General features: G+C 45.6%; 8 protein-coding genes across 8 annotated transcripts; 5 read left to right on the forward strand and 3 right to left on the reverse strand.

The window, feature by feature from the left end:
- Positions 1-253: 253 nt before the first annotated feature.
- LY89DRAFT_682190 (uncharacterized protein) lies at positions 254-961 on the reverse strand. Its single transcript, XM_018214455.1, has one exon. The coding sequence runs from the start codon at positions 604-606 to the stop codon at positions 367-369; it is 240 nt and encodes a 79-aa protein (XP_018074814.1). The 5' UTR covers positions 607-961; the 3' UTR covers positions 254-366.
- Positions 962-1581: 620 nt separating this feature from the next.
- On the reverse strand, positions 1582-3826 carry LY89DRAFT_666131 (uncharacterized protein; the record flags this gene model as incomplete). Its single annotated transcript, XM_018212885.1, has 2 exons — positions 1582-3628; positions 3681-3826. The coding sequence occupies 2 exons, from the start codon at positions 3824-3826 to the stop codon at positions 1582-1584; spliced, it is 2193 nt and encodes a 730-aa protein (XP_018074815.1).
- A 2838-nt stretch (positions 3827-6664) lies between these two features.
- Positions 6665-8590, forward strand: LY89DRAFT_444013 (RTA1 like protein). The gene is made up of 4 exons (XM_018207567.1): positions 6665-7342; positions 7458-7852; positions 7900-7945; positions 8162-8590. The coding sequence occupies exons 1-4, from the start codon at positions 7039-7041 to the stop codon at positions 8299-8301; spliced, it is 885 nt and encodes a 294-aa protein (XP_018074816.1). The 5' UTR covers positions 6665-7038; the 3' UTR covers positions 8302-8590.
- Positions 8591-8990: 400 nt separating this feature from the next.
- LY89DRAFT_779225 (uncharacterized protein) lies at positions 8991-11141 on the forward strand. The gene is made up of 4 exons (XM_018222277.1): positions 8991-9319; positions 9424-9993; positions 10044-10193; positions 10244-11141. The coding sequence occupies exons 1-4, from the start codon at positions 9260-9262 to the stop codon at positions 11042-11044; spliced, it is 1581 nt and encodes a 526-aa protein (XP_018074817.1). The 5' UTR covers positions 8991-9259; the 3' UTR covers positions 11045-11141.
- Positions 11142-12152: 1011 nt separating this feature from the next.
- LY89DRAFT_444090 (glycoside hydrolase) lies at positions 12153-14283 on the forward strand. The gene is made up of 5 exons (XM_018207568.1): positions 12153-12546; positions 12669-12734; positions 12786-12958; positions 13012-13596; positions 13652-14283. Exons 1-5 carry the CDS (start codon positions 12377-12379, stop codon positions 14233-14235), a joined length of 1578 nt encoding a protein of 525 aa, XP_018074818.1. The 5' UTR covers positions 12153-12376; the 3' UTR covers positions 14236-14283.
- Positions 14284-15227: 944 nt separating this feature from the next.
- Positions 15228-16275, forward strand: LY89DRAFT_578645 (uncharacterized protein; the record flags this gene model as incomplete). Its single annotated transcript, XM_018208955.1, has 2 exons — positions 15228-15529; positions 15810-16275. The coding sequence occupies 2 exons, from the start codon at positions 15228-15230 to the stop codon at positions 16273-16275; spliced, it is 768 nt and encodes a 255-aa protein (XP_018074819.1).
- A 535-nt stretch (positions 16276-16810) lies between these two features.
- On the reverse strand, positions 16811-18442 carry LY89DRAFT_640033 (S-adenosyl-L-methionine-dependent methyltransferase). The gene is made up of 2 exons (XM_018211649.1): positions 18003-18442; positions 16811-17950 (listed from the first exon to the last, which is right to left on the reverse strand). Exons 1-2 carry the CDS (start codon positions 18182-18184, stop codon positions 16888-16890), a joined length of 1245 nt encoding a protein of 414 aa, XP_018074820.1. The 5' UTR covers positions 18185-18442; the 3' UTR covers positions 16811-16887.
- A 256-nt stretch (positions 18443-18698) lies between these two features.
- On the forward strand, positions 18699-19283 carry LY89DRAFT_444128 (uncharacterized protein). Its single transcript, XM_018207569.1, has 2 exons — positions 18699-19210; positions 19262-19283. The coding sequence occupies exon 1, from the start codon at positions 18761-18763 to the stop codon at positions 19049-19051; it is 291 nt and encodes a 96-aa protein (XP_018074821.1). The 5' UTR covers positions 18699-18760; the 3' UTR covers positions 19052-19210; positions 19262-19283.
- The last annotated feature ends 7432 nt before the right edge of the window (positions 19284-26715 follow it).

Genomic DNA, 26715 nt, shown 5'->3' on the forward strand with positions numbered 1-26715 from the left:
GAGCTTCAATTGCAATATCCGACGCGTCTACAGAACCCCATTTTCTAGAGATAGCAGACTAGATGGGAATGTTACATAGCATAGGACACTTGTGAGTAGGGTCTCTTCTTTGGAAGATCTTTCTCCACTAGAGAAGGCTCCCGCAGCACTTGCCAAAATTCAAGTCCGCATCACAACGCAATGAGTTTCGTGGCACCACCTCGCAAGGACGTTATGATGTCAAAATTGTTGTTATTATCATTATTTCTCTGATCTCCTTCTTCCATGACCCACATACGCCCCTTCCATAAAACATCTACTTCCATTCTAAGCCTGTGATCAAAATAATCGACATCCCAAACACCTCTCCACCTCTCAACAACCACATTAAGCCCTCCCGGCCGTAGCCCAACGTTGGTCCCAAGCTCGAAGCGTCGCGATTCCATCAACTCTGCGCGTCTCCAACCCAAGCGGTACCTTCTCAAAATTCTGATCGACCTTTGAATAGGTCTCTTGATTCGAGTAAGGTGGATGAGGCAATTGCCTGAGGTTCTCTTTCGTAAGTGGTGTGTAGTGATGTCCGTTCTGGTAAGGCTGTGATTGTTGCGGAGGTGGCGCAGCGGACATCTTGAAGCGGACGCTGAAGTCTGGGGTGAGGAGAAAGGTGGAGCCAGACGTTCGAAGCGGGGACTTGAGATGCTCTGGCCCACTTGGATTTAAGGACTAGAAGAATTTTGTAGACAAGACCGAGTAGTATTTAGGATGGGCAGATCGAGATGCAAGTACCTACCGACAGAGAAGCGTGCTAAGTACTTATATGACAGTAGCAAGGACAATCGTCACTGGTACCGGTATCTAAACGAGCATACCTGCTTCAGCAAACACAATCTCGAGTCCCGAATTATGGCGAATCAACATGCGACAACACAATAGAATCTCACTTGACTTTGATCAAGTCCCGAGCACGGATCGCCTGAAGGGTAGGGCCGCTGGACCATCCGCCCAAGACAAAAATCTTGAGTGAGTCCCGAAAATATGACCCCACTCAGATGCATAAGCCAATCGGCAGAGTCCGAGTAGGGCGGCCACTGGGCTTCCAAGAAGCTAAGAATAGTAACCGAATCTTTCGATGCCGTTTAAAGCAGCAGTATTTAGTTGAGCCTCAAGTCCCGAAATGGCTGCTGGAGAGGCCAGTCCCAAAAATAGGTTTGTGGACTGCTGCCTGGCACGTTGGGTATCTGTGCTTGCTTTGATCGGTCAAAGGATTCTTGTTTCATACTTGCTGATTAGAAGGGATAAAAACGAGAATGCGAAGAGTCGTATTTGAAGGTGTGAATTAGAGTTCTGACTGTGTGTAGACATTACGAACAATATTATTAGTCGCACTGCGATGAAAAAGAGAGGAAAAAACAAAAATACTAAGAGCGAAACAGAAAGTCCCAGCATTCTTCAGTGCTCGACCACGAATGGTCCTGATGCTCCAGCGACTGCGGTCCACCGCGAGTTGCGAGCACCAGTTCATTGGCCTGCCAGAAAGATTCGCGAGTCATCAAGACTCTCAACACTTGCGCCGTCTAGCCGCAAGCCGCATTCCCAACAATCTTAGAGGAATCCTATTGCCTCCCGCGTGTCATCATTGCCTTCCATGACTTGCAACTCGATTTTGACGCCGTGACCTGTCGTCTTGCGATGCGCATTCAAGCCATCCGAGCGGCTGAATCCCTTGTTACACCCAGGGAAAGTACATTTGCATGGTTTCTTCTCCCGTGGCAGAGGAGAGTAGAAGCATTTCTCTTGATGCCGCTGAAGTGTCCTTTTGTGGTATGCCTTTTTGCCTGTAGGTTCAAATGAACAAGCTCCGTAAGTGCATTTGTATACTGCTCGAAAGGCCGGAGATCTAGTGAGGGAACGGCGACCTTCAGACCTAGGAGATTGCCCATGATCATCCTCTGGTGACAACGACTCGATGGATGGCGGTGTAGATGATTGTCGATTGTCAGTAGCAGGAGAAGACTCCGATGACGATACGGAGTCAGTCAGTATGGTATCCTGGGGAAATATTGTATCGAAAATCCCAACATCGAACATATTTGTTCTAGCCAGTTCCGTTTCCGGTATGTCTGGAGACAGTCTTGCGGAAGTTTCTGTAAGTTCGTTCATGATTCGATCAAGCTCGATGCTATCGAATGATGTATTGAAGCACTCAATTGTCGTGGTATCTGCTTGAACGCTCATGTGAGTGGAATCGAGATCAAAGCCATAAACTGTAGTATCTTGAGCCGCCGATAGCAGGGGCAACAACATTGAAGTCGACGTCTCTGTTTCGGAATACATGGTCTCTCCATGATCATACGAGGTTGACAGCTGTCCATCGGGAGGTGTTGCAAAAGAGTCCATATCTTCCGGCTCGAAACACATCTCTCTGTCCTCAAAGACCCGTATATCAGAACTGTCGTGCTTGAAGATCACATCACTAGAAGAAAAGCTAGAGACGGAACTATCGTCCATCAACAAGGATGATAGCGAAGAGAATCGAGAACAGCTTGATGCCGAAGATGACCTCGGGCTATACTCAATGGGAGATACAGGAGTATCATGTTCATGTTGTTGAATTGGTGAAGTGGGTGGTGAGGGAAACTCAGTGTACGATATGCTACTCTCGGACTGAACTCTTGGATCAGAATGGAAATTTTCTTCCGCATGCTGGACAGTACCATCAACGCAAAACGGCAAGTAGCTCTCCTCCTGAGGATGGTATTGTGACTGTCTGGCAAAATTACTCGTATCTAGTTTCAATGATGGTTTGAGAACTTCAGATCGCGCGGAAATAGCTTCATTCGAATGCTCGATAACGCTTTCATTGACGATAATTGGGTGGTCATAATCCGGTCTTGTTTGATTCACGCCACCAGATGACGGGGACGCGGGATCGCAACCAGCCCGGCAATTTTCATGCAAGTCTGATGAGTTTTGTTGAACGTCAGACATGTCGTAGCCGTCACCAGCAAGTTCCTGTGGTTGCCAAGAGGGCATTTCGTGGATAGGACCCCATCCACCATAGATATTGAGTGCGTACTCTGGAGTGAAGTCTCCTTGCCAAGGGGGCATATCATGAACAGGACCCCATGCATCTAATCGGTAATCGGATCCGAAAGTAGGGCCGTCACCGTCCAGTTCTGCCGTTGAAGAACGCGCTTCAGTCGAGTCCAATTCGAGCACACACCTTGTTGAATCCAGCTCAATCAAACTCTCAGATGGAAGTTCAACTCGTTCCCAGGGTGCTCGAGTCACCTCCGTTTCCACGGCTTCCAATGTATTCGATTCCGAAGCATCGACCAGGATCTTTGAACTTCTGAATGATAGTATACGTTTCAACCAATTTTGGTAGACATGTACTTCGATGCATCCATTCATATGATAACGTCCAATCTTTTCCCTTTCATTGCAATAAATGCACCTGTAGAATCCATTCACCAGCTTGGAACAGGTTGGAATATGTTGAAGCATACTGCGGCGATCTCTAAAAGCCTTCTCGCAGACAGGACAGGTTCGGCGTTGGTCGTCGGTGGTGTCGGGAGAAAGATCTCTACTGTAGGTAACCCAATTGAGAAATTCCGTATGGGACGTTCTATGAGTGGTGGTACGAATGCTAAGCAGACATGTTAACTACGTCCTAACTCCAGAATGTGGGAGTAGCATACCTAGGATTATCTCGCAGACCTCCTTCGGTATGGCCCGCTTGCATGGACGACATGTCTGCAGTTGACCTTTTTCTCCTCACCAAACTAGCAGAGAAGCGATCAAGACTGATTGCCCTTCCTATAGATTTGTGTCCTTGAGTTTTCATGTTTTGAACGGAATAGGATAATCAACAGTTTCCAGCTGTCAAAGTAAACTCAGTCCTGCTTGCAAAAGCACTCTGGCGATGCCACCATCTCATAAAGATATCTGCATACGCCATCTTCGCAAAGGTTCGCAATTGCGTGCGAACTTGAGCTCCTCTCCAATCAAAGGTATCCATTCCTCAAGCCACTCCCTAACATCACATCCATCTCACCTCGCTGCAGCTACCTGCGTAATCGGTCGTGGGGTTGTACACTGTTTCCCAGCAATCTATCATGCCCAACGTATGGATATCAACTGTTTCTCGTGATAGAACCCTAGCAAGAACGTCTTAGGACATTTGCCTCGTTTGCCTCGCGGTTTGTTGTCGCTGGTTCGTCAATCAGCCGAAAGGGCATTATCGGGACTAGGCATTCTCCAAGGTTGACAGATGTTAACAGGGAGGTTGATTGGCGAGCAATCTGGACGCTGCGTCAAGACGGAATGGAAGATCTGGTGATAGCTGCTGACTTGGAACCTCTTCGCGGATGTTCAAGGAGTGGGTGGTCGACAGCCATTGCTTGTCGTCAAGCTCGATAAGGACACGGACTATGCAAAGGGGGGCATAAAAGCAGCGTGTGAGGTATGCCGGCCACGATGGTGGGAGGATAACCGCCGCGGCGCCATCTTGGACGTGTTGTTTGACTGCTACTGAGCTTGCACTTGAGATTCAATGCTTTCCGCAGCGAGCAATAAATCTGCATTCAAGATGAATGATTGTTTAAGATCCCGAGCTGGGCTCATGGTTAACATATCTGCTGAAGACAGACTCTAAGACTCAGCATAGCCTCAACCTGCGCCTCAATCCTGTACCCACTCCAGCGCGGTCAAAGTCACATGTAGAAGCATTTGGTCCTTTCCCCTCTGGGCTGTGCTCAAGATGTGCTTGCTTTTAATCGACGTGAAGCCCGAAAGCCGGGGTACGGCCAATTTTCAGGACTGTGCATGAGACGACCCCGCAGCTCTCTTCACACGACACGGAAATCCTTCAGCACTGGATAAAAGATTCAGGGCATGTAAAGTGTGAGACTTGGCTTTGGTCAGGTCTTTTCCCAACATTAGCCAGTCATGCTGAGCGACGCGTATGAGATGATGTGATCAGCTCTCACCGAGGGTTTTCAACGCCCGGTTTCGTCTGGATCAATGAAGTTTAGATTGTACGCCACATGCAGGTGTGCCACACTTGCGACAAACAGAAACAGAACATATCGTGCAAACAAAAGCCAAGAGTCGTAAATGACAAATACTGCAGATACTATGCAAAATCGTGCCATTCATATTAACAGTAGAAGTGGATTTAAGTTGATATTGAGGCAACTGCTTGTCGAGGAGCAACATGAAGGCAGAGATGAGCTAACACTAAACCAGACTAGTGTGATTTAGCTTGTGAAGCCAATGAAAATACTCCAGACGAAGATTTCATCCTTAACCTCTGAAAGAAATATCACATACTCAAGGAACTGACTTGCTTATGAATTGAGAACATAGGGAAATGCTCGAGATGGGTTTCAGTGTACCTGATCTGGGCAGCATGCGCTCCTGTCTTCCGTTTGCGACCCTAGAGCTCAGTTTTCCGACTTTCTTCGGATGCTCCCAGGGAGTTGGCTTCGAAATCCTTCCAAGAAAAAATCCCCCTTTATGAGGTTCCTTTGACACGATATCGCTTTAGTTTGGTCCATCGTAGATCACCGGCCCGTCTAGGCATCCAGCACGGCGACTACGTGTGTTGAACCTTTACATACTAAAATTACAACTTTCGTCTCGAGTTTGTCTGTCGTTTTGCAGACCGCTCCCCTTTTATACGGGCTCTGCTGATTTCGTCAGCCCTGGGACGAGCTCTCACTGCAGACGTCGGCGGATTCTTCGGATGTATTTAAGCTTCTTCTGACGTTTGTCAAAGCAAAGTTAAAAATCAACGAGTTGCTATTGGTCAAAAGCCAATACTCGAAAGGTAAGTTCTTCTCGGCCTCACCAATAGTTCTGTGTACCTTTCACCTATATGCTGATGGTTTTGTATCAGCCTTATAGCTTGTTTGGTATGATTTCACCTGAGGGGTTGAAACTCCGCCACTAGCCTAGAGCTATCACGGGATATCCCACTTTATTAGCGCACATACCTAGTATACTTCAGAGATGCATCTCCTCACGGCCTCTTGCGGGCATACTAAACATAATTTTCTTGGAAAAAGAATGACAGTCTTTCTTCGTTTCCCTGTAGAGTTGCTTGACAACTTCGACTTCATTTACACTTTCGGGCTTGGTATACACCATTCTCTCAGGAATATGGCGACTTTACTTCAGTCCTATTGCTAGATTTCCTGGACCAAACTTGCAGCTCTTATGTACTGGTAAGAACATCACGCCTCAATCAATCCATCATTGGATGAAGATGTCGCTCACAAAAGATTAGGTACGAAACATAACACGATATCTTTTGCGGCGACGAGCACATCTGGAAGATAAGGCAGCTCCATGAACAGTATGGCCCCATGATCAGAGTCAACCCATATGAACTAAATGTATCCAACCCGAGTTCTATCATATGCTGTGTGCTGGAGGTGAACGATTTCTACTGTACATCACAATTTGTACTGAATAATCTGCCATCAAGCAAGGCAATTGTCGAAAGGTCATACAATGAAAAGGGGGCCCGCCGCAATGACCACCCAACAAAGCTTAGTGTACGAGGTCGGCATATAATTTGACCCGAAAAAAAGTCCCGAATTCCTCTTTCGGTATACGGGACGCTCAGCCTCCTTTCATGCCTATTCAAATCACGTGTAATCCAAATTGGGTAACCTTATCGTGAGAGCTTTGCGGTTGGCAGACGCGCCCTTGCAGTTTCAAGCCAACAGAAACGGCTCGGAAAATAGATAAACACAGATTCCGGTTGCACAGCGATTATGATACACGTTTGATTGGTAGTCACCAGCACGTCGTGTTGTCAAAGCTGCTCGATAAGGAAAGCTGCTCATGGGCTATGGCAGCGAATTTCTTACTTTCCCACAGCCGTGCATGACAGATGTCTGGTAACATGTCGTATATCTTTACTGGCTCTTTAATATATCCGTCGTCCTGCCACCTATCTATCGTTTCTTTGCATCGTTCTTCTTTTTTGATCTTCTGCTGACGCGCTTCTAATCGTTCTTCTTCGCACTGCTTGTGCTTCTCGCCGCCATGGCCAAACAAGACTTTTACCACTATACCCCATCGCTGGATGCCGCTATTGTTTTCGCAGTCCTTTACACCTTAGCTGCAATCGGGACTGTACTTCAATTTTTGAGATACCGCAGTTGGGTATGGACCGTCATGGTCCTGGCATCAGGCATGGAGTCTGCTGGGTACATCCTTAGAACTATCTCGACCCAGCACATCTATGATCAGAATCTATACGTCGCTTCATTCTCGCTGATCGTTCTTGCGCCTGTTCTCATGGCTGCAGCTTGTTATATTGTCTTTGGAAGAATTGTTTTTCACGTGGGTAAGTAGGAAGTCTTTCTCTTCTGAGTCGCGCCGCTGTTGGATCCGTTGCGCGCCCCTCATGTGTTGCCTCTCTTGCACGAGCTTAACTATCATATCATGCTAATGCTTTGTAGTACCAAAAGAAGCAAGGACGACACGACTGCTCTGGATTCCACCACGCTTCGTTACACCCATTTTTGTCGCCTGCGACGTACTGGCACTCCTGCTTCAACTTACTGGTGCTGTCCAAATTACAACCGTCTCCTCTACTGCTGTGAACGCGAAGTCCAAATTGAGCAGAGGAAAGACGATTGCACAGATTGGTGTAGCGGTACAACTAATTTGCTTCGGCTTGTTCAGCATTATCGCTGTCCGATTCAACTTCACATCAAAACGATTCAAAGCCTCTTTTGAAGAACGACTTGGGAGCGAAAAGGGGGAGAAGCACTACACAGTCGATGGCAAAAAGTTGAAGCCGAACTGGCAAGCGATTTTGCGTGTAACGAACTTTGCTTCTGCTATGATTCTGGTAAGTCTATGGATATGTAGCGAGGGAGCTTCGCTGATAGAAAACAGATCCGTTCGGTGTATCGCATGGTCGACTTTTCCTTGGGAAAAACTGGTAAGCTCACCTTCTGGGATACTCGCTCCATCCTGTTGTTTTCGGTATTCGGTATTCGCTTGAATGTCTCCTTGGGCATGCAACTCAACTTGTCTGGCTCCATTGGCACGAAGTCGTGACACGGCATTCGGCGTTGCACGTACCAAACTTTTGGATGTCCTCTTTGCGTTATGAAAATGTATGCAGGAGGTATGCTGACTCCAAATTTCTCAACAGGTTACACTAGCGAACACGAGTGGGTCATGTATGTCTTTGACGCCGCTGCCATCTTCCCAGTTGTTTCCTTATACATTTATTGGCACCCTTCGAAGTATCTACCCTATCTCGGGTTCCGCCTTCCCAAGCATGCTCGTTAAGGCAACAATGCGGCACGACAGAAGTGGGCCCAGGCTGCAGCGTGGTACTTCATAATTTTATATCTTCCCTTGTAGAGCTGAAGATGAAGGCGCAGCAGCCAGAATGCCATGCCTGCATGGACCATTCGGGGGTTTCGGAAATAATGGTGGGATGACTGCGGGGATAGACTTTCTGGTCTCTCGAGTACCGAACTTAATTGTTGAGGGGTACCAGAACGGTATTTCTTTGATTCGATGTTGATAGCGTCAATTATCTTCAAATACAATATATAGTAGAATTCTCAGTCTCATAACGTCCATACACCATGAATAGCGTTTCTTCCATGTTATTCCTTCTTTACACACCCAACTTTCAGCAACTAGGACTTGGTAGAGAGTCACTTCTGCATCATGATAAGGTTATCTTGTTGGACCCTATACGGAAATTCGGTTCGCACCCGGCAGAGGACGACTGGTAGCCAATTATGTCGCTCTGGAAACGGCCAAGTCTGCTTAGTGTAAACGAATTAGAAAGCACTCTGTTGCGCTCACGGAGGTTGATATTTCACGAACGGCGTTCGGAGCCGTGCACGGCCCGTTTTGATCAACCACACAGAGCCCTGTCCGACGATCTGGCTACCCAAAACGGCTTAGTGTACGAGGTGTCGAGCGCCGGCCTCAGCGTAGATTCGTGGACACTGAGGCTCAGATTTTGTGTAGTAACGATAAAGGCAAAGGCAAGAAACAGCACATTTTCATGGTCAGCAACAATAAGGAAATAATCCGTGTCCGTGTGAAGTGGGTCCAAAAGAGGTTATTTCGACCACTGGTATAAAATACTTATTTGGACATCATCCCGTCCACTTGTCAGTGAGGGGCACGACAAGGTTACCACTTTCGAGCAAAACCCCAACTTATACACCTTATAGAGGAGATTTGAGATTCTGTGCATGACCCGAGTGTTTGGGGCCGATAAATCATGGTGTTCTGTGGCAAACCGAGCAAAGGCTGCGCGCACTGCCGAACTCGTCGGATTAAGGTATGTTATGTCTCGATTCAGTCACCTCCTCGTGAACGACCTTTCCCGATTTCGAACTCTCTCCACTACTCACGGTTAAGCCCAATCATCTCACGATTTCCCAGTGTGATCTGCTTCAGCCGGCTTGCAGCCAATGTCTCAGGGCCGGTAAAGAGTGTCCTGGTTATCGAGACCAGCTCGCGTTGATGTTTCGAGATGAGAACGAGAAAGTCGTTACTAAAGCCACAATCCCAAAAGCGAAGGCAGAGCCGCGGAAACGTCCTCGAGGACCTAGCCCTGGATCACGAAGCGAGTCTGCAAGTCCTCCCAGCCTAAGTCCAGGCCAAGTAGTGTTCCAGCACCGGATATTCCCACCCACGACGTTGCAAGATGAAGGGATCCGGTTCTTCTTCTGCAACTATGTCAATACAGGTATGGAAAATTTCAAAACCCGTGCCGATGCAGCAGAAACAGCGATGTTCCAACTATTGTTCCGCAGCGAATCGTTCTCCAATGCGGTGTCTTCGGTGGGGTATGCGGGGTTATCAAACGTGAGCAAAGATCCACAACACATGCTTGTAGCTAGGAGGAAATACGCGGCAAGTATACAAAATATTGCGCGAGCTCTAGAAGATGTTGCCAACTCTGATTTGGACGCAACGCTGAAATCAGTGATGTTGCTTGCAGCCTTCGAGGTAAGCCTGACTTCAAGCCGCTTTGGCAACTACACTAAAGTAACATTTAGATTGTCAACGGTACTTCGCGCAGTATTGGTGTTGGCTCTTCATGGGCCGTTCATATCGAAGGAGGTGCAGAGATATTGAAGATGCTGGCCATCAAAGAACCAGAACTGCTCCCCAGGCGACGAGGCTGGATTCAATTCGTTTTTGCCGTGGTATGTATACATTATCCTACCACGGAGCATAAAATGTTGATAACAACCAGTACATCAAATCTTTGTCAAAAGGAGAAGAAGCACCATCCACCATGCACGACTGGTGCGAATCTTGTGGGAAAAGTATGAGCTCTGAAGACGCTCCTGCAATCAGCCTCGCCCACATTGCCTATCGCTTCACGAACCTGCACGCTTCCATCAGGAATAAAACTCTCCTGGATTCAAATCTTATTCTTCTTGAAGCCCTCACACTCGATTCGGAATTGGAAGCTTGGCAAAAAGCGCTCCCCGCGAAGTGGAGGTTCACCACAACACCTGCTCCCGACAACATGCACTTCACCTTTCGGGGACAGAAACACACTTATGAAGATATGTGGGTGTCCAGAGTGCTCAACAATTATCGCTGGGTACGAATTCTGGTGAACGAGCTGCTCCTCGTTCACATGGCACAGCTCGGGTCATTTGCTAGCGAGTATGAGTCGCAACGGGAGAGATCACTTGAAATTATCTCGAGAATGGCGAGCGACATATGCATCTGCGTCTCTGGGACTTTCTTCCGCACCACCCCTGTTCCAGGTGCAAGGTGGACTATTCCGGCGATGTCTGGTATTTTCATGGTACTTTTCCCCCTGGCTGTGGCGGGGTCAGCTTGGGGTGTTAGTGAAGAACTTCATTGTTGGGTAATCAGTGTGCTAGAATTCATTGGAAACCGAATGGGGATTTCGCAAGCGACAGCAATGCTGGATTTGATTCGTTTGCATAGGAGAGCTTTTGAAGAAGACTCTGATGAGTTTCATACCATATCGGATTTGTGGATCGCAGATGCCCTTTCACCCTCTCCCAGATTCTGATCTGATGTCGAACTTCTCAATTACGTTTGTGCTATGCATAATGAAGAAGTGTAAGATAGCAAGTCCATTAGATCTAGAATATGAAGATATTTGTGTGATAAGGTTAAAGATTGTTGCTTTCATGGCACCGCAGGTTAGGCCGTAGGGTATTGAAGATTGTATTAGGTAATGGCAACGCATCAGAGGCGCAGAAGACAACTACAATTTGATAATAAAGTCTCCTGATAGCTATGGAGTTTCTTAATGTCTAGGCGATGGACACATTCAACGACTGGGATTAGTGACAGGAGAGTGATCACGTGTACAATATACATTCGAGGCAAACTCAGCCGTTTCATTTTTAGTTCGTCCCGAGACTAAAGAGCTTCATCATCGCTCTCTCTCTCCAACATCTGTATCTATTCATATGCTAATTGCTCAAGACATCTGACTTTCACGATGTAAGTATATCACGTGAAAGTGCATAAGCGCCGAAAATAACCTTAACACAACTCGGCTGCTCCCGATTTCATCTTAAATGCTTCAAGCAATAACCTTGCTTTTATCACATGTGTTTATCAATCAGGGAATGGACATATATCGAGGCTCAAAGGATTAATCCTGCATGTTTGGCGACGGGGTATTCTTGATCATATCTATTCCCGGCTTGTCCCATGCGTCGTTCCCGGATGAGATGCTGTTCTTGAATGCCATGGTATCGGACTCCAGAACATCTCATTTATCCAGCTTCACCAATTAAGCAATCAGCACTATCGATTCTTCATGCAATGCGCTGTCAAGAATTTACAACGTTACCCTTTCGTTCGGGGCGCAGGCATCTTTCCTTGCCGTTAAGATTCGCCCTAAAGCACAACAGGAAGTCCAAGATGATCATCGCCTGGTGATCAACGTTGTTCAGGAACAACTAATCATCCACCCCGCTCTCAAGGTTTGGTCAGCCACCAATTAATCGCAGGAATGGCCATTTAGTTCATGTGCACGGCAGTCGTGTGCATTTGGTCAGGGGAAGCAGCCAGTCAAAAGATCCGATTTAGCCAGGATACCATGAATGACGGAGATTTATCGAGGAGGGATGATCGGTTCCTCACATCCGGTCCGAAAACATTCAAGAAGCTCAAGTGAGCACGATCTCTTGGAGTGCATTGTGACTTGTGGGGAAGGAGGGGTAGCTTACTTCCTTCGCCCATATATAGTCCGTCGTCCTCCCTCCGTCTTCTCCCAGCGGTGTGGCCGTATCTCTTTGCTGCACAGTCGCGAGCTTCGTGGGACCAAAGGTTGAGAGATATCAAGCGGACAGTCTCATTGTGTTTTCGTCCTCCTTATTTTTTAATCATGTTTTATTCACGAGTTTTCGTGCCTGTCGTGGCCCTTTTTTCGACATCGCTGGCCATTCCTCAACCTGCCAATCTCAATCTACCAAGACAAGATCGTCCAGACAATCATACATTGAACAGAGAACGAGCAGATGCCGTCAAAGCAGCCTTCGTATATGCTTGGGATGGGTATGTCAGAATCTCCCTTTGTTCTAAAGGACTTCAGAGGAGCCAAGTACTCTCGGAACGCTCTTTCGGCAGATCTCAGCCCTTACGTTCTTCGATAATTTACTAAGACTTAATTCCTCAAGATATTACAAGTACGCGTTTCCCAATGACGAATTGCATCCGATTAGCAACAGTTTCAGCAACTCGAGGTAGGTCGGAGAATTTTTCCCTGCAGTATTCACAGGCTAATATGTTCGCAGAAACGGCTGGGGAGCCTCTGCAGTGGACGCCTTCAGTACTGCAATCGTGATGCAAATCCAACCGATCGTGACAGAGATCTTGAATTTCATCCCTACGATTGATTTCGATACTACGACCAGTCAAGTTTCGCTCTTCGAAACCACAATCAGATATCTTGCAGGAATGCTATCAGGTACTGATTGCCCCCAGCAGAACGAAACACGGAAATATCGCTAATCTAATCAGGGTACGACTTCCTGACCGGTCCACTCTCAAACCTTGCTTCGAACAAAACAGCTGTTCCTTTGATCCTTAAACAAGCCGAACGTCTTGCCAACAACCTTGCATATGCTTTCGACACCCCTACCGGGATTCCCAGCAACAATTTAAACTTCCCCAATGGGACTGATGGATCGACCACCAACGGCCTCGCGACCATTGGATCACTTGTTCTGGAATGGACACATCTTTCTGATCTGACTGGAAACCCGCTCTATGGCGAACTTGCTCAAAAGGGCGAATCCTACCTCTTGAACCCTAAACCAGCTTCAAGTGAGCCATGGCCAGGATTGGTTGGTACGAACGTTAACCTCACTACTGGGCTTTTCGTGGATGCATCTGGAGGGTGGGTTGGAGGAGATGACAGCTTTTACGAGTATCTCATTAAAATGTACGTCTACGACTCGACTCGATTCGCCAACTACAGAGACCGCTGGATTCTAGCAGCAGATTCTTCAATCGCACATCTAGCAAGCCATCCATCAACTCGTCCAGATCTCACCTTCCTAGCACAATTCGACGGCCAAGAACTCATCTTCCAGTCTGAGCATCGTATGTTGTACCCCAACCCCCATTTTGATTTATATCACAAGCTAAAATGTATCAGTCGCCTGTTTCGATGGTGGAAATTTCATTCTTGCCGGTCTCGTCCTCAAAGAGCAGAAGTACACCGACTTTGGCCTCGCTCTGGTAAATGCATGCCACGACACTTATATCAGCACACTCACTGGCATTGGGCCCGAAGTCTTCCGCTGGGTGACCAACACAACCGCTGCAAACGACACCGACAACCCAGGCCCATCAGCCGATCAAGAAGCTTTCTATGCTAAAGCTGGTTTCTACATCACCGACAGCGTCTACATCCTTCGCCCCGAAGTTCTCGAATCGTTCTACTATGCCTATCGCGCTACAGGAGACCAAATGTACCGTGACTGGGCTTGGAATGCATTCCTCGCCATCAACAGCACGTGTGCAGTTGGCAGCGGATTTGCAGAGCTACTGAATGTAAACGCCGCTGGTGGAGGAGGATATAATGACTTCCAAGACAGCTTTTTGTTTGCGGAAGTGATGAAGTACAGCTACTTAATTCATGCCCCGGACAATGTGTGGCAAGTGGACAACAATGGTGAAAACCAGTGGGTATTTAATACGGAGGCTCACCCGTTCAAGGTCGCTGGACCTCCTCTTTAGCATACTAAATTAGAAATTGAGCTAGAAAGAGATCTAAATAATGACAACATAACGAACATGGCAGCTGCAGATTCAACGTGACATCAAATCCTCGGCTACTCTGAGTTGCTCCCGGATTCCGAAGGAGCTTGTGACAAACGGGCCTTTATGTCTAACTCCATCATGCTCGGGGCAAAATGCGGGGTAGCAGGGATTGTATTCCCAACGACTAGATATGCATGCACGTCAATAAATGCAAGACCAAATGCGGGAGGTGAAGATCTCGTATTAGGTCTTTCGTGGCATCGAGGATGGTTTCGGGCAGGGACACCGCTGCTTCGATGTTCGACCAGGCTTACTTTCATCTGATGTTCACCGACAAGTAACTTGGAGCTTAGTTTTCTCCACCTACAACGAAGAGGCCTTCGGGCTTAGTCTCGAAACTTGAAATTTCTAGTTCGGATTCCCTGGAAAGAGGTAATAACGCCGTGCTTGAAGCTCTTCGTCGCTACCTTCTTAGCTTATGGGGCCAAACGAGCACACAGAGACTCTGAAGGTTAAGGGGGGCTGTACTTGCATTGAGTTCATAGTTTCAGAAAGTCTGTACTAGCAGAAATGTAACATTATAGTAGTAATGAGGTAGAGCAGGAAGTTGAAGACTTCTGAAAGGATAATGGAGAATAAGAAGGAGATGATAGCAAACAACTGAAGATAATATCTCCCAATTTGTCACGAGAGTACTACCACTTGCATGAAATATTCAAGCTTTTTTTCTGCTATCAGTAATTGGTGGCTACATAGCCACTATAGTCTGCTATGGATGTTGTAAATGAGAGTGAAACAAATACTTATATAATCTCACTTCAGTGGGCTCTGGAATTGTTGACTGAAGATACAAGCAGTCTTCGGAGGGGTGGAAATGCTTGGCGTCCAAGCGAAGCTCGGAGCTTGAGCTGCCGCAACTTCCACTCCCAAAAATACCAACGACAACAACAACAGTCGCACCTCTCATCATGGCAGACCAACACAGACCTCATCGCGAAAGTGCGCGCAGACGAGAATCTCGATCCAGATCACCTCGCAGACACCACGACTCTTCCCATCGCAGACGATCTCCCCACCAGCACCACAAGCACAAACGTTCCACAGACGATGCGCCAAACCTACCCTTCGGCTCCCGACAGCTGACGAAACGGGACTACGAAGCCTTCAAGCCTATGTTCGCGCTCTACCTCGATATACAGAAGGGCAAGATCCTCGAGGAGATGGACGAAGGGGAGGCGCGGGGTCGGTGGAAGAGCTTTCTTGGCAAATGGTAAGGACTGCATGCCGTGGCAGATTCTAAGGGTAGTGGGAGCTAGGCTAACATGTGTGAGGAATCGTGGAGAGCTCTCTGAAGGGTGGTATGATCCAGAGACATTGCAAAAAGCTATAAAGTCCGACGCTGAACCAGACACACGACCTCGTCAAGATGTTCGACCGAAGTCCAGCGATACGAGGAATAAGAAGTCGAGGAACGCTACTCGGGATGATGGGAGTGATAGCGATGATTCGATAGGACCGACGTTACCTGGACAAGAAGGCAGGGGAAGTAGGATGGGGCCGAGTATACCTAATCTTCAAGATTTGGAGCTGAAGAGAGAAATGGACGCTGAAGATGGTCTGGCACGCCGAGATGACATTCGCTTTGCACGCAAGATTGATCGGAAAGAACAAAAGGCTGCCCTTGATGAACTTGTCCCTCGTGCCGAAGCAGGTACCAGAGAACGTCAGCTCGAGAAGAAGAAAGAGATGAATGAGAAAATGAAGTCTTTCCGAGAGAAGTCTCCCGGTGCTGCTGAGATACCCGATACAGAGTTGATGGGCGGGGGAGACGGTATTGATGGGTATAAGAAGCAGAAGCAAGAGTTTGAGAGAAAGAAGAATGAGAGAGAGTTGAGGAAAGAGGAGATTCTGCGAGCAAGGCAGGCAGAAAGGGATGAGAGACTGCAGGAGTATAGAACGAAGGAAGAAGGCACTATGGCTATGTTGAAGGCTTTAGCAAAACAGAAATTTGGATGATCAGGGCAGAAATGGAATTGATGACCCGAGGAATCTTCAAATTCATACTTTGCTATACTTTGTGATATTGTCTGAAAGTATCAAGAGTAACTCACCGCTTTTCTCGTACCGCATCTACTTCTCCTCGCCAATTTTATATCCCATCGTTTATTTGTAGACAAAGTAAATCACATGCAGCTTTATGTTCATTCGAATACTAGTAAGCGAGTGCTTAGTGAGGGTTTAGGGGGTTGCCATCGTCCTCGGAAATGTTTCCGTGCCTCACAAGATTACGGTAGACTACTCCATCTAAGCACTGCCATCGTATTCACACAAAAATAACATTACAACTCTTCTATTCGTCGGCTGTCTCATACAGGACCTCCTTTATTCCAGGCTTCCATGTCTCTCTCTCTCTCTCTCTCTCTCACACACACACACACACACACGCACACACACCAAGACCCATCGGCGTCCGACTTGGGCAAGGGAGGGGATAGGGAGGCATCACTCGCTTAGCAAGTTTAGTTAGAATTTCACTGGGCGAAGATGTTGAGAGGTGTCATTATTTTACATTACTGGTATTATCAAGTTACATATGTGTACATAATTTCCAGCGATGATCTTAGAACATCACCACCATCCCTTCTTCACGCTGACAGGTCCAGGACTCGATTGCTGAGCGTCGTCTTCTACTTTTTGACTAGAAACAACTGCAGAAGATGGCTCTGGTGGTTTCTGAGTGCCTTGTTCCACCTTCTTCTCCTTCACGATCACTTCGGATTTTGGCTTCTTCAACTCGATCCACCACGTCGTGCCTCCATGCCACCACTTCGAATAGATATTAACGACTTCGAGTCCACTCTTTTCTACAATGTCTTCCATGTCCCTATTCCACCAACACCCGAACTCCTTCGCATGTCTTTCTGCTCCTTTGTCTAAAATGCTATTAAGCCAACCCCACCTCCCTCTGCCATGCTCAAGTAGTAATATCCTTCCCTCGTCTTCTTTCACACAGTCGCCTAGAACCCGGAGCAAACCAACAGGATCACTGACTGAACAAAGCCCGAACGTTTGTATGACCGTGTCGTATTTCCTCTCGACGCTACCACTCCTCTCGTTGGCATTCTTGGGCGGCCCAGGGATCTTACCCAGCTCAGAAGCGTCCGCAATAACCCATCTTATTCCCAGTATTCCCGGAAACATATTACAGAATTTCTCATGTGCAATTTCCAGCATCTCACCGCTCTTGTCAACAGCTGTGAGACTTCGTACCTTGCCCTCCTTCGTCTTGCCTCGCTTTGTATCGCCTTTGAAGTTCCAATCATAGAACTCCATATTTCGTCCCGTACCGATGGAGACTTCGAGGACATCTCCTTTTGCTTCCGACACAAGCTTTCGCCGCAAAGAAGCTATACCCATTGTGTATTCCGTTGCATCAACAGAGCTATCGAATGATTGTGCGATCTTTTCGTATTGTGCAGACACGTCTGCTTGAGCGGCGAAGTCTCCCGTTGATATCGAAGACGGATCTGGGTCTGGCTTAATAGATTGGTAGTATATATAGCCCATATAGCCTGCCATCGTGAAAAGAAAGACGCTTGCACCGACAATTGGAATCGTTCGAAATCGTAGTGGGTTTTCTTTGGGTTTCGGTAGGGAATGGGAGGTGATATTGGATTTTCGGGTAGGTGGCCTGACGAAGTTAGTATCTATGGCATAGCACATAGTACTGATGGGTTGTATACCTATACTCGAGAGGCTGCTGTTTCCTGGCCTTCTTGGGCGAAGACTTGGTGGACTTTGCAGCCCTGACCGCACTTATATGAATTGCTCTACCATTCCTCAGGAGAGGAAGACAACTCTGATTTTGTATTGCCGTCCTAAGTATCGTCCTTCTGCAGCACATATTGAATAGCGTTCTATCCATGCTGGCTGCGAGCTATGTTTTTCACTTTCCAAGAAAAATCGAATGATGCAGTGGAGGACGTCCGAAGAGGCTGAGAATTGGTGCTATAACATGATGTAACGTATGGGCCTTACCACAGCAGAACGCAAAGGCTGTCTAAAGAGTTGAAGAGATGTAGTCGTCCTCGATGAGGTATACAGCGTAAGTGCTAGGGATGAAAGATGATGATGCTTGATTTTAGCGTGGTAAATTATGCAAGGCTACGCAAGGCTGAAAAGTCGTTGGTTTCGACGACAAATCATGCTCGTGTTGAGACTTGAAATTTTACCTTTTCATCTACACTCTTTATGTCTTCAAAATCGGCAAGAGATGACTCTATCAGTAATAACCACCTACTATCATCGAATCATATCTATGAGCTATTGAGCGTCCTCGGTGGTAGAAAGGGGCTGAAGCGAACTTCACGTGCTATCTTTTGGATCCGAGCTTTCTCTACAAGCGTTTAGGAACTCGGATAACACTAGCAACCGCTCTGCTACTCAGCCTCGGATCCTGGAAGAACTAGATCGCTTCCATGTCATTCGCCCATTCGCAAGAATGTTCTCTGCACAGGAGGATGAGGAAGAGGTGATTCAAGACAGCCTAGGAGCCACATTCCTGGCATGGGCAGTCGAACCGGAGCTATATATCTACGCAACGGAGAAGTCGAAAGCTCATCCAAGTCTGCTCCAAGCCTTACTCAACTATGCCTTGCACTATGGACTTTACGGGAAGTATATGGACCAGGATCCGATTATGCTTAAGCACTTGCTTGGTGGTGGTGGTCCTGAGGCATTGAATGATGAGAATAGTGCCCCATTGACTGCTTGGCTGCTTGGCAGAGGTTGATATCTGCTTGCCGTCAAGTCGCAATGATTGAAAAGCATCGTGGTTTTCAGAGACCACTCCCTCGGTCATGAACAGGATGTAATCGAAGTTTCAGATTCGCAGCCCGCCAATGCCTACGCATTCAACGCCTAGAAGAAGACCCAACAGATATAAGTAGATGTAAGCTCAAAAGAATTCCCCAATGCTGAAAATGATCTCTAACTAAACTAGTGGAGTACTATGAAGTAATGTACCATCCAAGAACACCAATCACAGTATCGCAGACCGCGGGCTGGTATTCTGTTTAGGGAAGAACGGTCACGTCGCTGGCCACGGTCTTAGCATTGAAGCAGGGTAAATAATCTTGTCGAGGAGGGACATTTGCGATGAGTCGCCAATCAATAACGTCTTCAAATACCACTAGTGATCAGTGCTCAGACACGCCAATGTTCGGCTTCAGGACCGACAGTTTCCCTAACAATTGTCTGTTTCGACATCATGTGGTCGAGGCCAAGTGGAGTGTCTGAGAGCAAAACCAAATAATGAGAGTTTTCTTTCTGATATTCTTCTGAAAGACAGTGAATGCGAATGAAGACAACTAGAACCTGACAGCTCGATAAGAAGTATCTTAATATACATATCTTATTGAGTGCTAGGATCGACTCCATCATTTTGGGGAGATTAGGAAACTCAACCATTTCGCAATAATCAATCTCACAGGTTGTGATAAATGTACTGTACTCGAGACATCCAACATAACCATTATTAATATCTTCCTAGCCATAGATATCAAAGTCTTTAGACAAAGCAAACATTGTACGTATCTGCAATCACATCCTTACTCAGAGAAATACTTTTTTTTGTCCAGGTACGGACGAAAGCCTCTCCAAAGCTTAACAGCAACGAAAAAAGACAACAGCGTTGCCTTTCGCATGCAAAATTAACAGGGGACATACAAGACGAATGTCCAAATCTGCAAAGAACTCTCTAAGAATTGCTCTCTTTATGGCAGCCGGGTGCCTCAAGTTGAGCCGTCAACTGCCACATCAACTCCGTGTTCTTGTCGTCCTCTGGCTGCAGAGACGGCTGGACAAAGGAGAGCGAACGATTTATAGTCACTAGCGCTATGGAAACTTTGTGCCACGAATCTTGTAACTGTTATTTTGGTGAATCATTCGCATGTTTTTTCTGGTGAATTGATGGTTTCCATTCACTTTGAATTTTCTGGTTTCGAAATCGGGGGTATAAAATAGTCCTTCTTTACAAGATGTTCCCCCAAACACACAATTAATAGAGGGTTATGGAATTGTATCGGAGCAATCTTGGATCAAGGACCATCGCACAGAATATCGTTTGATATTCCAATGTCCGTCCTCCTCTCAGAAGATATGGCATTTAAAAGCCGGGTATTCGCTTGAATGTTCAAGCCTGCAAAGTCAAAGCAAATATATGAATCCACCATCTCAATTTATCAGCTCGCAATTGCCCAAAACTTGACAACAGTTGCTGTGCATTGATTAAATGTTTCCCATCTCCTGGCAGTGACCAATCTTTTAATGAGTAAAAGGTATCTCATTGCTGTACGTCAAGCACAGCCACCTGCAGAAGTCCAAGACAACCTAAGAAGACCTGACATAGTCAGTACAAGTAACAAAGAACTCCTTACTCCAGAAAAAAGATCTTTATATACCCACTTCTTTGACCAGACCTTCAATATTTTAAATTCACTGAGCAACGTCATTCACTGACAAGCTCCGAAAATCTGCAACGCTCATTCACTAACTCAACGGGTAATTCACCTTCAGAACAAGGTCTATAAAATATATCACAAGACCAGGAGTCTTGGATCAACGCTGGGTCAAGCACATATACGAGACCACACGTGCACCGGAGCCATGTTGGAGACACAAGCTTTCTTGGTCTACTTCTTGCTATTCGGAACAAGTAGTTCAAAGTCTGCAATTATATTCTGTGCTTCTTTGTCTTTATTAGTAGATTCATTGTCAACTACATGAGTATTATCAATCAATATTTCATTGCCAACCAATTAGCCAGAAAATTGTTGTCAACTCCCATAGTCTGTACAATATTCGTTCAGAAGCTCACCATTGGCAAGTCTGCGAACGTAAATATTACCTACACAACGAGTTCTCTGCAGGGGTTGGTCGGACACTCCTGTTGACTACACCTCTCTTGCCTTGTTAAGTGTAGTAAACGTGGAACTTTGTGATATCTAGGTATATATAGGCGTTTAGGAGACGCGAGCCTCTTGGAACTGAAAGCACTTCAAATAACATTCACCATTTGAGAACATGAGCGACTTAGAAAAGAAGATTGTCTTAGAGGGAATTCACTTTTTTCATCCAATTTTAGATACAAAAATGACTGAACCAAATATGACGTTTCAGGAAAAGTGAATGTCTCACCAAAAGAGCACGCTTTATCCTACTACAACGTCCTAATTCAGTACAGCATCTTCACGAACCAGAACGTCCCAAAGAATCATAGCGTCTCAGCAAATTATAAATGGTCAAGAAACAGGTATATAAAGAGCAGCTTTCCGCAGATTAAAACTTTACTTTTGCTCTCTTCGCCTTCGAATACGTCATCCAACATCATGATGATCGTGACTGGACCTGAACCTGTTATCTATGAACCGGGGCGGCGTATATACAGAGCCAGGAGAAGGGAAAATCAGTAAAATTCGCGGAGGAGATGTTGACAACGGAAAGAAAAGAAGTTAGCAGCAAAAAAATGAAAGAGATTGAAGCTGTCACAAAGTTGCTCAACTATCCAAGCATAACTTCCCCATAATATTGGCGGCTAAGTGTACGGCGTAGGACTAGACAATATTCAGGAGCAGAGTCAACACCCCGTTATCCCCTTCACGTGTTGGCTGTTGCCCGTACTGTCAGGAAATAGAAGATCAAGGAGGGATATATATACAGAAGCCCAAGAGTTCTCTCAGCTGTTTATCTTCACCGATGGGATGTGTGCGGAGCAAATTACGAGTGAATCTTATATTCACTTTTTTTTTTTTTTAAATAAACAAGACCACAAGCAAGACTAACTCTCCTTGAAGTATATAACACCGTCGCCTTTTCTACCATTGCTCCAAATCAACATGAACAAGGTTGGAGAATAATACAGAGACATTGTGTGGCACTTCTTGGCTCACACAAGAAGTACTGCAGGGAACTGGACTACCAAAGCTCCAGTTCCATTGTGGTGGATGTGTGAATTGCCTACAAGATCAGGAGAATGTAATCTCACTAAACACTTAACAACAAAACGGCACTTGACAGCAATACAATATAACCTGCTTATTAGGGTACTTCTGCTTTTTGCCAATGGCTGGGTTCAACTTGGACAGCAAGGGAGGCTTCAAAACGTTTAATAAAGCCTGGTCCAGGTTCTCATCTAAATCCAACCCGACTTGGATGTCCAACCCTGGTGGTCTGCACCATGTATCAAGGGATGTGATTAAAGTTTCAAGGAACTTCAACAATGATAGCATTAACTGCAGCCACACATGTTGCCTTTATGTGATATAGCGTGTAACTCAAAGATAAGTCTCGGTAATCTCGGTACGCTTACTGGAGATGATAATGTTCAAGAAGTCAGGCGCATGAATCTTTCCTTCAACCGCACTTGCCTCTTCTAGAATAAACCCAAAACCACAATTCCCAGACAATGGTCCCGAACTTATAAACCAGTGAATGACGGACTCTAGAAGCGTTTCTCTTCTTTCCTCAAGGGGTTAGCTACATGAGTATTTCCTACAGCCGTACTTTCCTATTCTAGAATAAACCAAAATCACAATCACGGACAAAAGTTCCAAACTTATGAACCAGTGAATAATGGGCTATAGAAGCACTTCTGTTTTCTTCTTTTCTCGGGATTCCAAGATCTCTGCCTATAAAACATGCGGCCGCTCTCTCCTTCTTCTTTTCTCCAGAAAAGCCACAGGCAAGGGAAACACTGATAGAAAGAGGTTTGGTACTCAAGCTGATACCGTCGATTCGGTTAAAAGTAAAATGAATCGCCGGCAACAATCAAAAATTTGGCAATTACTAGCATGTATAGGACGAACTTACTGGGAAACCTGATCAACTTCGGAGTCGAGACCGTGACTCATGAAATCCAAGCAGAAAGACATCTCAATGTCCACTTTGAAAAGGATTAAGGTTAACATTAACGATAATTTCAGCGCATTGTGGTTAAATATTAGCCAAAGCTACCCAGTTGGCGTACAGCAGAGCGGGGTATAGTGAGTCTATAATTTAATCCTTGAGAACTATCATGTCCAGTGAGCGAACCGAGATCTATTCTTGTTACACTCTGATTCAGTCAAAAGCGGCATGTTCAGCCGCCGACTGCAATTAATAAGTGAATTAATAATTCACTTCTTGAGCACCGGTAAGACCGACATTCAGGGCTGATCCATCAAGTATATAAAGATCACTTTCCCCAGATTCACGCTCTATTCAACAAGAAACAAACTACACAACCAGATCTCTAGGAAAAGTTGTGGCTTGTTGTTCGTCTCTATGATTGACATATACCTTGGAATGACTACTGCATTTGATAGTGGTAGGAAATTAGAGCTACGTAAGAGTAGTACAGTATTATTGCTGCTGTTGACAATAGCGTACAGTTAGTTGACAGCAAACACACTACACGCAATATTGAACAACCCATAAGCTTCAATCTCGCTCTTTCCAACTTGAGACTGAGAATCAAGAAACTACCGGGCAACGCAAGTAAATTACACTTAATCACCCACACTATGGTGGAGGTAGATTGCGGAAACCACATGGTATGTAGGCCAGAAGTAAAGATAGAAGAGGTTTTTTTTTATAGATAATCATGCTTTTGGAAAAACTCAAAAATCCAAAAATATTATTCATTCACTTCTCTTTGAATACCTGAGGACACTAGCACTGAAAGCCAAATCGGCCAGCTGAAGTATATAAATACTTGCGGCCGCCCTCATAGATTCACGAACTAACGTAAGAAGAAGAAGATTTGGTCGAGATATTGGGACGCCCCTGTCTCCATAGTCTTGGAGCAAGCACCAAACAGCTGCTTTTTCTTGATAAACGTTAAATGGAGTGAAAACATGCAAGAATATTACGGCAAATTATCTTATCCATGTCTTCCTAAGTATGCTCGACAACAAAATAACAATTGACAACAAAATTTTGTACGCACCTCAACCCACGAGCTTCAAACTTACTCCAATTTGAAAAACGATTGTTGAAAGCTCACGCATCACCACTGTAACCGGCACTAGAAGCAGGCACATGCTAGGGTGAGCAGCATTGATGGAGGTTACTATGGAATGGAGTAAGAAGAAGGAAGAGATCTTTTTATAGACTTATGCCCTTGAAAATTTCCACAAAAAAAAAACTGCAAGTAGAACTATCTATTCACTTTTTGAAACAAGCAAGACGGAAAACAAGACGGACGGCCAAGGCTACCGAGCTAATTACAGTATATAAACACCACTTCCCCCAGATTCACGCTCTCTTCAAAGATGTTGATGCAATCATGGATGCCTTCCTGTGGGTGGTTGGCACCAAACCATGTTGAAACTGAGCTTTTCGCTGAGAAAGTGAAACGAGAGAGAATCTTTGCAAACTTATGCAAGTAACTAGTCAAAACACTTGACAAAAGCACGGCAGTTGACAACAGCAAACCCAGCAGTATACGATAGTGAACCGAAAGTAGCCCAAAACTTCCAAGATCTGCTCCCCGACATTAAATTTTTCACACGAGGCAAGTCGCGTCGCTCAACGTTGCAAAGAAAGTAAAGAAATGAAAACATGAAAAAAGATTTCTTTTATAAACAAATCTAAATCCTTGAAAAAAAAGTCTAAATGAATCATATATTCACCTCTCTCCGAACCTAAAAAGGTTCAGCTCTTACAACCCATTATATATATAAACACTGCTTTTCTACATTCACGCTCTCTTCAAAGATGTTGATGCAATCATGGATTCCTTCCTGCGCTTGGCGCCAAACTAGATGCTTGAAGTTGAGCTTTTCGCTGAGAACGTGAAAGGCGATAAAATCTCTGCCAAATTGCAGGGGTAAATGGTTAAAAAACGCTTGACAATAGGACGGCAGTTAACAACAGCAATCCTAATAGTATACGATGGTGAAACGAAAGTAGCCTAAAAGCTCTAAGTTCTGCTCCCCGACACTTCCTGAGCATTGAGAGTGGTATGGGGTCCGTTGACATGAGCGAGTTCAGCTGGTGTCCGCTCTAGAAGTATTTATAGGCGGGAATGGCGGCCGGCCGCTGGACGAGGGGTCAGTCAGCAAGTGTTCAGTGAATTGAGTACTTCCTGCAGAAGTGAGGCTTTGCTTCATGACCAAAACTTTCCACACGAGGCAAGTCCAAATGAATCATATATTCACTTCCCTTTGAGCACAAACAAAACAAGCTACAGCAGCCGACCAAGTGAGTATATAAACACCACTTTCCAAGCTCCACGGAATTTCTTCTTCCAACCAAACTCAAATCAAGACTGAGATGGGCCAGACGTATTGGTGCTTTTTCATTTCCTGGGCTCAGAAGGAAGACAAGCACATACTAAACGACAATGCAAATAGATTTATCGAAACATTATTCCATAGTGCAGAGTGCATTTATTTATAATGTCCTTGTCAATCCTCAATACACTAAGCTTTAGTGCGACTCCTAGCCCTCAGCACGACATAGCTATGAGTTATGCAACGCTAATCCAGCGAAATTCTATTGTTGATAATCAAATAACAATTAACAACAGAACGTAGCAATACATCCCTTAGAAAAGAAACTTAATTAGCTTAATTCTCTTTAATGCTAATTAAGGCTTACACATACTTTATAGGAAAGTGTAGAGAAGCCGGCGACGCTGAACTTCCTAATTCTGTCTATAATTGTCTTTCAGCTTAGTCGCTTATGTGCTGAAGATTTTCTTGGCTTCGAAAGGGACAGTTCTTTTATAGACAACCCTTTCCCTCAAAAGATCTGCTTTGCAAAAATCTCCCTTGCAAAAATTCACTTACTCACAGAAAAAGGGAAAAAAAAAAGAGTTTTTTTTTGGAAAAAAAAATGAATACAACGCACAAACCTACTCTCAAGCACCCAAAACCTAAATATATAAACAACCCCCAACCTCCCCTTCAACCCACAGCCCTCTTCCAAAAGCCCCGTTTCACTGCATGGAACCTGTCTTGGTACACATGGCGCCGGGCATCCTGAGACTTCCCACCAGCCACCACGTAGCCTCTGTCCTCCACGTATTGCTTTGTCATACCTTTAGCTTGGATTAGTTGCCAAGACAAGAAATCCACTGTCAAATCTCTCTTTGTTGTCAACTTCGCTCAGGTTTTATTTTTCTACTACATGGAAAAACCTTCCCCCCGTCTTCCTTCATCGAGCCTCAGCCCGTGACGACCTGAAGCCTAGCCATGATCCGGGCCACAAACTAGCGTGGAATTTGAAGGTTGGCTGGTAAACTAGATGTTGTAGATTTTCAAGGAACAGAATCCGGTATTTAACGACGGAGAAAGGCGCTAGAGAAGAGAGTTTGTGCTTGAGCATGGTATGGGAAGTGTATTCACTTGTGAGTTTATAATTGAAGGGTTGGGGCCGGGTTACGATGTTGGAGGTATTAAATAAGCAAATTTA

The sequence above is a fragment of the Mollisia scopiformis genome (genome assembly GCF_001500285.1).
Source record: "Mollisia scopiformis unplaced genomic scaffold LY89scaffold_6, whole genome shotgun sequence".
Classification (NCBI taxonomy): domain Eukaryota; kingdom Fungi; phylum Ascomycota; class Leotiomycetes; order Helotiales; family Mollisiaceae; genus Mollisia; species Mollisia scopiformis.

Bases quoted from the DNA above. Each gene is read 5' to 3' on its own strand.
- LY89DRAFT_682190 (XM_018214455.1), bottom strand. From the start codon at position 606: ATGTCCGCTGCGCCACCTCCGCAACAATCACAGCCTTACCAGAACGGA.
- LY89DRAFT_444013 (XM_018207567.1), top strand. From the start codon at position 7,039: ATGGCCAAACAAGACTTTTACCACTATACCCCATCGCTGGATGCCGCT. The intron at 7,343-7,457 runs GTAAGTAGGAAG...AATGCTTTGTAG, and splicing joins AAGAATTGTTTTTCACGTGG to TACCAAAAGAAGCAAGGACG. The intron at 7,946-8,161 runs GTAAGCTCACCT...ATTTCTCAACAG, and splicing joins CTTTTCCTTGGGAAAAACTG to GTTACACTAGCGAACACGAG.
- LY89DRAFT_779225 (XM_018222277.1), top strand. From the start codon at position 9,260: ATGGTGTTCTGTGGCAAACCGAGCAAAGGCTGCGCGCACTGCCGAACT. The intron at 9,994-10,043 runs GTAAGCCTGACT...AGTAACATTTAG, and splicing joins TGTTGCTTGCAGCCTTCGAG to ATTGTCAACGGTACTTCGCG. The intron at 10,194-10,243 runs GTATGTATACAT...GATAACAACCAG, and splicing joins TTCAATTCGTTTTTGCCGTG to TACATCAAATCTTTGTCAAA.
- LY89DRAFT_444090 (XM_018207568.1), top strand. From the start codon at position 12,377: ATGTTTTATTCACGAGTTTTCGTGCCTGTCGTGGCCCTTTTTTCGACA. The intron at 12,547-12,668 runs GTATGTCAGAAT...TAATTCCTCAAG, and splicing joins TTCGTATATGCTTGGGATGG to ATATTACAAGTACGCGTTTC. The intron at 12,959-13,011 runs GTACTGATTGCC...TAATCTAATCAG, and splicing joins TCTTGCAGGAATGCTATCAG to GGTACGACTTCCTGACCGGT.
- LY89DRAFT_640033 (XM_018211649.1), bottom strand. From the start codon at position 18,184: ATGGATAGAACGCTATTCAATATGTGCTGCAGAAGGACGATACTTAGG. The intron at 17,951-18,002 runs GTATACAACCCA...TAACTTCGTCAG, and splicing joins CAGCAGCCTCTCGAGTATAG to GCCACCTACCCGAAAATCCA.
- LY89DRAFT_444128 (XM_018207569.1), top strand. From the start codon at position 18,761: ATGTTCTCTGCACAGGAGGATGAGGAAGAGGTGATTCAAGACAGCCTA.